Genomic DNA, 13,198 nt, shown 5'->3' on the forward strand with positions numbered 1-13,198 from the left:
TTGCACACTGTAGGTGGATAATAAATATTTGTTAAGGTGTACTGTTATTGCTGATCTGTAATTTGACTTTTTCGGAGGGTCAATTTTCAAGTCTCCTTCATTCATTGGCTAATTTCTAGGTTCTATGTATTGGCAAGTTATTTAGCTGCCAAAGTTATTTTCTTACTTATGGTACTCTCTTTCCAACTAAATAACCTCCAGTGGCTCCCTATTATCTCCTGAATATAATATGCATAAATCTTCTCCTTGGTATTTAAAAGTGCTTTATAACCTGGCTTCAACTTATTTTTCTAGTTTTCTTATGCTTTCTTCTCCTTTATGAACTATTAAGTGGATATGCAGTTAAACAAATCACTCTGGTCCAATTCATCATAACTCCATCTGGGTTTTCTTTTTCTTTTTTTATTTTGGCAAAGATCCTAGAGTGGTTTGCCATTTCCTTCTCCAGCTTATTTGACAGATGAGGAAACTGAGTTAAGTTAAACAAGGTTAAGTGACTTGCCCAGGATCACCCTGCTCGTAAGTGTCTGAAGCTAAATTTGAACTCATGACAATGAGTTTTCCTGACACCAAGCCCAGTGCTTTATTCACGGCACTGTCTTGCTGCCCTAAAATCCACTTTATTTCACCTACATGGTCTCCATGCATTTGTCCTGACTTTCACCCATGCTAGGATGTATTCTCATTTCTGACTCCTGGCTTCAAGGCTCAGCTCAAAGCCTATCCTTTCCCAGTCAAGAGTTGTTTACATATTCTCAATCTCATTGGACTATAAGCTCCTTTGCTTTTCTTTATATTTCCAGTTTTTAGCAGGGTATCTGATGTTCAGTAGGTGTTTAATAAATGCTCCTTGACTGACTGATTGGCCTCTGCCCTTATGGTACTGTCAAATACCTTCCCAAAGCCACACAGCGGGTAAGTGGCCCAGGTTTTGAACTCAGTTTTCCTGACTCTACATTCCACTTCCCCACCCTGAAAGGACTCCTGATCTTGGAAGGGGCAAGGTAAGGGACTGGGTCACAACAGACAAGGTCTAGACCTAAAGTAGAGTTATCTTTGGGTAAACTTGCTTATTTACATACTGATTCAAGTGCAGGCATCCTTGTCTAAACCAATTTGATCAATATTAAAATTTCTTAAGCCCCATATGGGGCCACTGAATGTGAGGGTAGTGTATAATTTGGCAATAATAAAAGGTATCAAATATTCTGCCAAAATAAATACATCCATCTCATTAGTTTGCAAATTTGCTTTTGTCTTTAATAAATGATAAAATTTATACCAAAGGATTATTTTAAAATAAATTGCTTTATTACTATCAGTAAATGTTTGATTTATATGCCTGTTTTATATATATGTAACCAGAGTTGTGTAAAAATTCTTCAGGTGAAAAGCGATCATGAAGAAGTTTAAGAATCCTTGATCAATATAATCTTATATATTTATGATATTATATAAATCTATGTAATCTTCCAGTGCCTAGAGGAGAGGGAACCATGCAAGTCTGCCTTGCTCTCCTCTTCCAAATAACCAAACACATTTATTGCTAAAACTAAAAAATCAAACAAACAAAAAAATCAGCTAAGGTCCTGCTCATCCTCCCCCTCCATTAGCAGCTACTGCTCATCAACTGCATGGGCAAGAGGCACATGGGTAGGGTGCTGCATGGATGATCGAAATCCACTCTACAGCCGCTAGCTGAAGCCCACCTGGATCTGCCCGGGGGTGGCTGGAGGTGAGATCCATCTGGTGGAGAACCAGGCTGGCTTTCATAGCACCGATTAGCCTGAGGGTAGATGAGGGAAAGGCTGCAAGTATTCCAGACATCTCTACCTTGGCCCTCCCAGCATCAGGAACCCTTTCAGTGTGGAGCAGTGGAATACGCAGGCAGGAAAACTGGGTTCAGATCCCATTTACCACCCCTGTGACCCTGGACAAAGGTTTTAGTTTCCTCAATTGTAAAAGGATGCAATTGTGCTAGATTGCCTTGAATTTCTGTTTAACTTCTAAATCTGTGATTCTGAGGTCTTGTCTCACTATGTTTGAATTTTCCATGTAGTGTCTAGGGCTCCAGTCCTCCCTGGTTTGTCACATTTGCTACTTATTCAGCCTTAGTAATAGCAGCTCATAAAAGATGACATCTATATGGTCATTTAAGGTTGGCAAAGCACTTTATAGGTAGAGTAATTTTTTGTCCTCACAAACCTTTCATTATTCTCATTCTACAGATGAGAAAACTGAGGGTCAGGGAGATGAAGGGATCGACCAGAGTCACATAGCTCAGTGAGGATCAGAGGAGGAATCTGAACCTAGAACTCTTCTAATTCCAGCTTCAGTGGTCTTCCTTCTCCACCACTGCCTAGGTCTAGAAGGACTCAGAACTTGCAGAACCTCCCATGTAAGAAGCAGAAGCAGGTCCAGAGTCTCTCTACCATTGTCTGGTTTTCCCCCACAGAACAGTGAGCTTAGGACAGAAGCCTCCATCCCACTAACTCCCATTTTTTGCTCTGGAATCCTAGGGATGGGAAATCCCTTCTTCCCTTTTTGTGTACTAAAATCACCATAGCTGCAGTGCCAGCCCTCATCCATCAACCCCTGTACCCTTTCTCTTTGTGATTGCAGTTAAGTGAGCAAAAGGAGGGGTATGCAGACAGTCGATGCTACCCTTCATTGTCTACCTTCATCATGAGATATAAACAAGGGCGAGCTAGAGCAAAGCTTCTTAACCTGCGGTTCACAATCCCATGTGGGGGTCACATAAATGAATGTGAGGCTCATGAGATTATGATTTATTATCGATTTTTAAAAGTTTTTTTATTTACATAACATATGAATGAGTAATTTTTCAACACTGACTCTTGCAAAACCTTCTGTTCCAAATTGTCCCCTCCTTCCCCCCACCCTCTCTCTAGAAGGCAGGTAGTCCAGTACATTAAATATGTTAAATATGTTAAAATATATGTATGCATATTTATACAATTATCTTGTTGCACAAGAAAAATCAGACCAATAAGGAAGAAAAAAAAACTTTGAAAGAAAACAAAATGCAAGAAGGAAGGAAAAAAAACTGTGAAAGAAAACAAAATGCAAGCAAACAAAACAGAGAGAGTGAGAATGCAATATTGTGTTCCACACTCAGTTCCCACTGTTCTCTCTCTGGGTGTAGATGTCTCTCTTCATCACAGAGCAAGTAGAACTTGTTTGAATCAATTATGATTAATTATCAATAAATATTTGATTTATATACCTATTTTATGTACCTATATATCCAGGGTCATGTAAAAATTTCTCGAGTGAAAAAGGATCACCAGTGGAAAAAGTTTAAGAATCCCTGAGCTTGAGGATCTGGAGCTGAGGAATACTTTCTTACCTGTACCCCGACCCTCAGGCTCTAGGGCATCTCCAGGATTGAGTTCTTCGATGAGGGGGTCAGCATGCTCCCTGCGGATGACCCTGTGGGGAAAGAGATAACACAGCATCAAGGAGTGGAGGTTCTTAACCCATGGTCTGTGGGAAAGAAAAAGGTATCTTTACTTTCAATAATTTTTGGTTTCTTTGCAACCTTGTACATTGTATGCATTTAAAACTATTATCTCGGCTTGCTCAGATTGTTAATAGGATCCATGGCCCAGAAGAGTTTGAGAATTGGGGGGGGCATAACTTTTATTTTGCTCATATGGCCATCGCTCTCCTCCTGGAATTGGCTTACTCCCTTCACTGCTAACTTTTCATTGGGAAAGATGACAATCATAGAGGGTATCAACCAGCAGCACCACCTCATTTAGTAGATGAGGAAAATGACTCTTTGAGAGATAAATAACCAACTCAGTGTCCCATGGTGAATCTGGGGCAGAGCCATGTTCTGGTTCTTCCAGAAACTGCCAGGAGCAGAGCACAAACACTCACCCCTATATCTGTGAACAATAGGTGTTAATGCTGAATATTTCCCAAGAACCACAGTGTCCTTGGCACTGCCTGGAATGCCCACACAACACACCTCAGCTCTGCTCGCCCCCATACTGTGGCTTTGCTTGCTCCTCCCTTTTTAGAGGATTTCATTTATTTCTGCACATGTTGCTTTCCCCCTTTTATAATGGATGAATTGTAAGCTGCCTGGGGAAAGACAACTGATTGACAATGGAGACTGAAGGGGAGAGATGTCCTTAAGTGGCCCGAGGGTTTGGAGGGGTTCTTCCCTTCCTTTTACAGAGAGATGGAGGAGGAAAGTGACTTTCTTTATGTCAGTGGTCTGACCGCTGAGTGTATTCATAAGGAAGCCACATAAATAGAAAGCAACCAACTTTACACAGGAGTCCCCCTCCCATTCCCTTACTATATTTAGGGGGCCAAGCTGTGACAGCTGTCCACACAATTTTTCTTACTCCTTTTCTTTCCCGCTCTACTATTATTACTGACCCAGATTCTTAGCACCCAATGTGTACGACAAATATGGGGGAGTACAGAAAGCCGTTGCATGGACCATCCAGAAATGTTTCTGGATCACATTTGGAAGATGCTACTGAATCCAGAAAGTAACCAAGAACCCTGGGGGGCTCTGACAGGGGCAAAAAAGAAGCCTTCCTGGATTCATTTTAAACAAAGATGGGAGAGGAAGGAGACTGGCAGGGTCCTGAGTTTTCTGTAAAAATGTATGTATCTGTGATGGAGAGAATGTATCTTTGTGTGTCTATATCTCTCTTGGTGGGATGTGGACTTGGTCTATGTTACTGTGTATGCAATTTGCAAAAGTGTGACAGTACAATATGTATCCATGTGTTTGCTTGCTGGGGACACATCTGGACTAGCTGTGTGCACGATGCTAGGATCTCTAACATACATATTTCCTTTATGGACGTCTCTACTCTGACCAGTCTGTCACTTGTGTCCTGAATACATTTCTGTTACTCTCTTAGATTGTTATGATGATGCTAGGACCCCTTAAAAAGTCACCCTCACATATTAGATAGCAGAACCCTGATTGTTGTCGTCTGGAGCACCAAGGAGAGTGTCCCAATGCTTTGGGGGATTGGGGAAGAAGAGTTCTGCCCAATGAAAGAGGCAGGTGAGAAGACCTAGCAGTGTGGTGCTGGAAGGAGTTAACACTGCCACAGGCAGCCAGCTGTGTAGGGACCCCAGCTGTTAGACCCTCTCCTACTCACCATTGTGTGCTCAGGACCCAACCATCTGCCACAGGGACCTTGGGCACAGTCGCTTACCAGGCAACTGGCTCCCGGGCCACAGCTAGGGGCAATGCCTCCAGGACTGCAGTAAACATTCACCCACGTGGGCAGCCACGTGCTTAACCTGTTCCCTGCCAGACCCCGAGCCAGGCTGATGCCCTTCAACCTACTGTGTGGTCCAGGAAAGGGTATCTGGGCATTAGATTGGGATGGATGCTTGCTGCTAGGTGGGGGAGGGCAGAATTTGTGTGGGAAGAAAAAGATGGAGGTTCACGAGAAGAATTGTCAGAATACTTGAGTTCTGGGGCCAGAGAGAGGCAAATGAGCTATACCTCTCCCTACACAGGGGCCCCTGGCAAGTGACACTTTATTAGCCAGAGAAGAAAAGCACGTCTCTGTTAACGAGCAATTGATCTTCTGCAATTAATCTGGAAGTCGTGAATAAGCTTTTTGCAAGGCACCTAATTAGTAAATCTGGTGCCTTCAGGGGGTGATTACATCCAGTCAGGATTGATGCTTTGTTAATAATTATATTTTAAAACACGCTTAGTCATAGCTCTCGCTTTTTATTAATAGTCATTGGCCGTGGTCCGGAGCTAGGGAGTTGGGGGTTTGGAGAAACAGAGTCAGGGATCTGGGAAATTTCCAGCCTCTCCAGCCCCCAGTTTCACCAATGCTGGCCCTTTCCTTCTCTTTAGCTGAGTGAGCCTCGTAAGCTCGTCTGCACAGGATTCGAGGGAAGTCAGACTACGTGGGGATGAGGGGCAGTAGAGTCAGGACTGAACAAACACTCAGTGTCTGCCCTCCCCACAGAAAACACTCACTCTCCTCTCTCAGTGTAATCCTGAAACGTGCTTCTATCTTCCTCCAGTGTCCACAGCAGTCCACTTTCTCAACTGTCAAATTCTCTAAATCATTAATTTCCTTCCTGCCTCCATCACATGGATACTGCCTTCTGCTCTCACCCTGGCCCATTCAGCCGTTTGGTCTTCATATTGTGATGGTTGTTTATCCTTCTTTTTCTAAGCAGACCATGACATCAAGGAGCTGGTGCCATGACTTGCATGACATGCAAGTACATGACTTGGATTTAAGTAAGGGAGGGCTGGGCAAGGTCACCTGCCTCACCTTCCCCTCTAGAGCCATCTGGGTCCAGTGGCCAGATGGAGATCAGGATGAATAAAGATGGCCCTAGATGCAGTGGGAAATCTTGGTCTTTTTTTTTTTTAGGGTAAGAGCATTTAGATATGCTTCAGGGTTTGCAATGTTATCTTATTAAAATCTCACAACAACTTTCAGAAGCAGGTACTACTATCACCCCCATTTTAGAGATGGAAAAACTGAGGCTGGGTCCTGCCTCAATTGGTTCCTGATTATCTGTTGTTTTCTTTTTAAGATTGAGGATATAGAAGCAGAAGGGACTTGAGAGAACATCACATCACAAAATCATAGAGCTGGAAGGGAGCTTAGGGATTATTTAGTACAATCTCCCTTATTGTTATCATTTTTTGGGTTCGTTTTGTTTTGTTTTTGGAGGCAGAGTTAAGTTACTTGCCCAGGGTTACACACTCTGAAATCCAATTTGAATTCAGGTACTTCTGATTCCAGAGCTGGAGCTCTATACACTATGGTACTGCTACCTAGCTGCCCCACAACACCTATTTTTAAGATGAAGATTTTCTTTTTTTTTAATTAAAACTTTTAAAATTTCAAAACATATGCATAGATAATTCTTTGACATTAACCCTTGCAAAACCTTGTGTTACAAAATTTCTCCCCTTCTCCCACCTCTTCCCCTAGATGGCAAGTAGTCCAATATATGTTAAACATGGTAGAAATATATGTTAAATCCAATATATGCAACACATTTGTACAATTATCTTGCTGCACAAGAAAAATAAAATCAAACTGGAAAAAATGAGAAAGAAAATAAAGTGCAAGCAAATGCTATGTCATAATCCACCCTCAGTCCCTACAGTTCCCTCTCTGGGGGTATATGATGCTCTTCATCACAACATCATTGGAACTGGCCTGAATCTGAGATGAAGATTTTCTAAAGTTACATAGAAGAACTGGAATTTGAAGAAGGTTCCAAATCCAGGGTTCTTTCTGCTGTAGAGCACCATTGAGAGACCTTCTGCCTTCCATCAATTCCTCCCATCTTTCCTGAGTCCAGCTCACTGACTGGCCCTTTGTCCTCAGAAGAAGGGGCTGTCCTCTGTCCCCTGTCACCCCTGCCAGCATCTAGGTGAGGGGCCCGAGGCATCAGGGAGCACGTACCTGAAGAGACGGTTGGCGGAAGAGCCTCGATAAGCGATATTGTTGAAGAAAACTTCCAGCTCTTGGTCATTATCAAAGTCGGCAGCAATGACTGTGCGGACGGGAGATGGCATGGAGAATTTAGGAGTGGCAATGTCCTGGGCAGAGAGAGAGAGAGGTCAGGAGCAGCATGAGAGCTGGTGAGGGGTCTGCTCCTGCCAGGGAGGGTCTCTCACTTTCCCCACCCTCCCAGGGCAATCGATCAATCCACAAAAACTTATTAACTGTCCACTTTGTGGACAAGAAGCTCCAAACAGTATCTGTTTGAATATAAATATATGAATAGAAATAAAATTAAATATGTAAGTAAATAAATATCTGTTGAATTGAAGGAAATGAGATCATCCTGACCGAGAATACTTTCTTTTATTGGGCACGATCATTGCGTGGTAGACCCTGGAGAGCCTCAAATTTGCCCTCGGGACACCTGAAAAGGACCTTAGAAACAATTTAGTCTCTCCATTTTACAGATGCACACAATGAAGCCAGAGAGAAGTCATTTGCTTATGTACATGCAGGCAGTAAATGACAGGTTGACTCATTATAAATCCATTTTTCTATTCTCCTTGCCCTTGTCTTAGGGCTATTAGGAACACTGCTTAACTCGGCTGATGGTACTCCCTTGGATGATTTGGGGGGAGGAATGCCTGGCTTTGTCTGACTAGTGAGGTCCCTTTTCCCGCTGGCCCTGTATCCACCCTGCCAAGTGAGGGATTTTCCCCCAGTCTTAAAAGGTACCTGCTCTCATTTTTTCCTTCCCCTGCATCATTGTGTCCCTTTTAGCTGGGGGCTTTCAAGCTTCTATATGTTTATGTGGGACCTGCTGACTTTAGCTATTTTCCTTGCTGCCTTAGCCAGATAATCATTAATTATTATGAATAATTAACAATGGAAATAACTAACTCATTATTAACAAAATTAAATATTGCTATTGTTATTGACAATATTACCAACATTTGTATAATGAGTCAAAGTTGGCAAAGTGGTTTCCTGACAATAATCTGGTGAAACAGGGGGCACCAGAATTGTTATTTCCATTTTAATAATAATACTAACTTATATCACACATACTATGTGCTAGGTGCCGTACTGAACACTTTACAATTATTATCTCATTCGATCCTTACAACAACCCTGGAAGGTAAGTGCTATTATCATCCCCATTTTACAGATGAGAAAACTGAAACAGATTTAGTGAATTGCTGGGGTGACCCAGTTAGTAAGTGTCAAGTATGTAAGGCTGGATTGAATTCAGGTCTTCCTGACTCCAGATCCATCTCTTTATCTACTTTGACACTTATCTGCCCATTTTACAGATACTAAAACTGAGGCTCAGGGCCAATAATTTAATTGCCCAGAGAACAAAAATCAAAGCTAAGAGTCAAACCTGGGTCCAGTGACTCGAAGCTGAGTATTTTTTCATTCTATCCCTGCTGCTGCCACCAGTGTTATTCCCAAAAGGGTCCTCGAATGTACTCAGAAGTGTCTTTTTTGGGCAGCTAGGTAGTGTGGTAGATTGAGCACCAGCTCTTGAGTTAGGAGGACTTGAGTTCAAATCTGACACTTGACACTTACTAGATGTATGATCCTAGGCAAGGCACTTAATTCCTATAGCCTTGCCAAAAATAAATAAAGAAAGAAAAGTGTCTTTTTGGATGCATAGGCAGAAGAAAGGATGTCAGCCCATGACCAGGTAGGGATAGACCTGACTCCAGAATCAGGAGGCTGGGACCCTACAACTGGCTGAGTCTCTGTAGATCCCTGGGGAAAAAGATATAACGCTAGAGAAGAGTTTTTTCCTTGGGGCTTCCTGACCTTTTAGTTTGGGAGTGAGGAGCCTGTGACCTTGGAGAAGTCCCAATCTCACAGCACGGCTCATTGGAGCCGAGCCCCAGACACTCCCTCTGTGCCCCCTGGAAGTCATAAGTGTCCCTCTCGCCATTCCCCAGACTCTTGCTCGGCTGGTCTCTCTGATGACTGCTATAATGAGCTGGTGGCTGGCGTGGCTGGCAAGCCGCCCACTCCAGAGAGGCCAGCCCCCTGTTATGGGAGGCCAGGGAAAGAGGTCACTTCCCATCAGCTTGGTAACAAGGCTGATTTAAAGGTTTGCTTCTCCAGCCAGGAGTCGGCCACAAGCACCCATGGCAGCCTGGGAACCTGGAAGCCCAGAAGGGAGCTTCCAGTTTCTTTCTCCTCATCTCCTGATTGCTTCCTTCTCCTGGGCTAGTGCCTCATGCCCAGAACTTAGAAGTTCAATCTCTTAATCCTTATATGTTACTCATACATCTGCAATCCAGTCAAACTTCCACTTCCACACCTTCACGCGGCTGCTCCCATGCCTAGAAAGTACTTCTCCCTCTTAAAATCCTACCTTTGCTCAGGGACTGCCTCCTGGTACTCTCTGAAATGAATTTTGTTTACTTTATATTTATTCATGTGTCTACATGTTTTCCCCTACAGAATCTAGGTTCACTGAGGCAGAGATTTTAATTTTTGTCCTTGAATCCCCAGGGTCTAGGACCACTGGGTTCTGGTATCTGCCCTGCTGCTGCGCCTTCCAAAACCCTAGGTTTTATAACCAGCTCTGTACCTTCTTTGATATCTGCCCTGCAGTTGAATCCTCCTCTATGTTCTGTCTCCTCTTATTAGAATATAAGCCTCTTGAGATCTGGGATCCTCTTGCTTTTCTTTTTGTATCTCCCCACTTAGTACAGTTCTTTGTACATAGTAATTGATTAATAAATGCTTTTCAATTTATTCATAGTAGGCACTGAATAAATGCTTATTGGATAAATAAAAGAAACCAGTCTAAGAAACTCCAGCTGTTCTTACAGCTCCTAGAGAGCTTCGGCTTTCTGTTTAACTGTGAAGCTAGAAGGGGCCAGTATCCCATGCTGTCAGATGACAGGCAGGGACCAGGTACCTGTGGGAAAGAAACAACCTTTCTATTACTGTTGATGGGAAGCATCTGTCATTGCACCTTTGTGTTTAAAGCATTTTTGATGATGGGAAATTAAGTAATAGGAGGATGGAAAGTCAGAGAATTAGAAAGTTACAGAATCTCAAACTTGAGATACATATGAAATACAACCTGTACCTGAACAGGAATCATTTATAGAGCATCAGTGACAAAAACTTGTCTAGCCTCCTCTTGAAGATAGACAATGATGAGGAAGCTACTATATCTAACAGGACAATCCATTGGACTTTGGGATCACGCTACTTGTTTTTCTTCTATCTAATCTAAATCAGCCTCTCTGCAACTACCACTTAAAGGCAGAACAATTCTATTCCTTCTATTTACCATCCCCACACCCTCTTCAATGGATAGCTCCTTGCTATGTTCTCCTCCGGAGGTTGCCTAAGTCATGAGTTGTCAAAAGAATATAAGGACCTGGGAGGGAAAGATGGTTCACCGGAGCTGAGGAAGGTTCAATCCATCATTGGGTTCAGGATAGATTGGTCATCTCTGCCCAGCTAATGAACTGAGAACCAAGGGCAGGAATATGGGGAAGGTCCAGCAGGAGCAAGGACTTTGACCCGTAAGGAGAATGGACAGAGGGACCTAACATGAGGGAGGTAGACTTCCAACATGACAGTGTCTGCCATCAAGCTCAATCGGATCTTAGAACTTAGGGGTAGCAGGATATTAGAAACTAATAGACCGTGGTTGCTTTGAACAAAAACTGAAAAAGACATAATATTTCTATGCTTTAGGGCCATGGAGACCTTCTAAGGGAGAATGAAGTAGGGTGATGATAGAGCCAATGCAAAGGAGCCAATCTGACCTTGTCATTAGAGTTGGTACCCAAAGTTTAACTGCTGCTTTTCATTGCTGCATAAAAATTAGGACTCAAAAGGTGGAATGGTAAGATTCCAGGCTACGCAGTTAGGAGAGGAGAGAGAGGAGGGAAGAAAGGGAAAGAGAGGGGCAGAGATAGGGCAAAGGGAAGAAAGGAGAGAAGAACAGACAGAATGAGAGGGAAGGAGGAGGGAGGGAGAAAGAGGGAACAAAGGAAAAGAAAAGAGAGAGGGGGGAGACAAAGAAAGACAAAAAGAGGTAGGCAGAGACAGAGAGATGGAGGCAGAGAGACACAGAGAGAAATAGGGGAAAGGAGAGGGAAAGATAGAGACAGAAAGACAGAGAGACAGAGGGAGAGAGAGAAGCAGAGAGAGAGAAATAGGGGGAGGGAGGGGAAGGAGGGGAAAGAGAGAGAGACAAAGACAGAGGGAGAAACAGGGAGGGAGAGAGAGAAGAAACACACACACACACACACACACACACAGAGACAGAAAGAGAGAGAAGAGAGATAGAGACAGTCAGAGAGACAGGGACAGACAGAGACAGAGACAGAGAGAAATAGAAGGAAGGGGAAGAAGAGAAAGAGGGAAAGAGAGAAAGAGAGAGACAGACAGACAGAGAGAAACAAGAGGAGGGAGAGAGAGAATGAGGGGAAATGCTTTTTCTATAATCCTTCAGTTAAATCGTCTGCCTTTGTGAACCCCACACCAAAAAGCCCCAGTTCATCTTACAAACACTGCCACCATACAAATGTTTGGAACTGTGCTGTTTTCATCACAGCAAAATTTTCAGACTGAGAGGGAAGAAATGCTTTCAAAATAAGTGCTTCCCTTCATGACTTGATATTTCTTAGGATTTAGAGCTGGCAGGGATCTGGATATCCCCCTTTCCACAGAAAGCTTAGGGCAGTAATTATCATGATGTCTTTTCACCTTTGCTCTCCACGTATAGAAATTCCTTTCCCTGACTTAGATATCTGTTCCTTCTTTGTGGCCTTGTGATGGAGCCAGAGAGGGCCGGAGGCCTGGTTGTTTCCCACTGATCATTATCTAAACTGAAGCTGTCAATGGGCTTGGGAGAACTGCCAGGCCTTATTTTCCCTGTGGTGGGAGTGGGTGTGGAAGGGATTGTCAGCATCTTCTAATAGAGAAGCTCCTAGAATCAAGATCTAGAAGAGACCTTAAACATTATCTCATCCAAATTCCTTTTTTTTTTTTTATGGCTGTAGGGAAATTCCCTGATATATTTTAATTTTATTTAAAAAATTTTAATGACGCCTTCTGTTTTTATATCATGTGAATTAAATTCATTTCCAAAAATATAATCCTCCCTACTTTCTGTATCCAGCATTATTATTAGTAGTAGCAGTAATAATAATAGTAACTAGAATTTATATAGCACTTTATGGTTTGCAAAGTGCCTTACATATGTTATTTTGTTCCCTTGTAACAAAAGAGTAACAGAGAAGGAAAAAGTCAGTTCAGCAAAGCAACCAACACATAGATACAACTGAGAGTAGATACAATATTCTACTATTTCTTGCTTTTCTGCAAGTAAAAGGGAGAAGTGCACTTTTTTTGCTTTGGGTCTGAGCTTCAATCCTCCCTCCCTTCATTTGAAAGATGAGCAGACTGATGGGCAAAGATTTGTCCAAAATCATTCAGATGAGAAGCGGCAAAGTGGAAATTCCAACCCAAATCTTCTCATTGTTGTTCAGCCTGACTCTTCATGACCCCATTTGGATTTTCTTGGCAAAGATATTGGAGTGATTTACCATTTCCTTAGTGACTCGTCCAGTGTCCCTGGTTTTGCAATCATGAAGGAGAGTCTTCCTGACTCCAGACCGGGCGTCCTATCCAGTGGGCCACCAGCCGCCCGTCGCACCACGATTCTGTCC

At 42.9% G+C, this 13,198-nt stretch overlaps 1 protein-coding gene across 3 annotated transcripts in view; it reads right to left on the reverse strand.

Moving 5' to 3' along the window:
• The window catches only part of CRTAC1 (cartilage acidic protein 1), a 181,731-nt gene that overhangs the window by 13,816 nt on the left and 154,717 nt on the right, over nucleotides 1-13,198 (reverse strand). For all 3 annotated transcript variants that reach the window (XM_051981823.1, XM_051981826.1, XM_051981825.1), the window contains exons 8-9: nucleotides 7,461-7,597; nucleotides 3,371-3,453 (exon numbers count right to left, since the gene is read on the reverse strand). In XM_051981823.1, coding sequence (XP_051837783.1) covers nucleotides 3,371-3,453; nucleotides 7,461-7,597 — 220 coding nt within the window. The remainder of the gene's footprint in view (nucleotides 1-3,370; nucleotides 3,454-7,460; nucleotides 7,598-13,198) is intronic.

This window comes from Antechinus flavipes, chromosome 2 (genome assembly GCF_016432865.1).
Source record: "Antechinus flavipes isolate AdamAnt ecotype Samford, QLD, Australia chromosome 2, AdamAnt_v2, whole genome shotgun sequence".
Classification (NCBI taxonomy): Eukaryota; Metazoa; Chordata; class Mammalia; order Dasyuromorphia; family Dasyuridae; genus Antechinus; species Antechinus flavipes.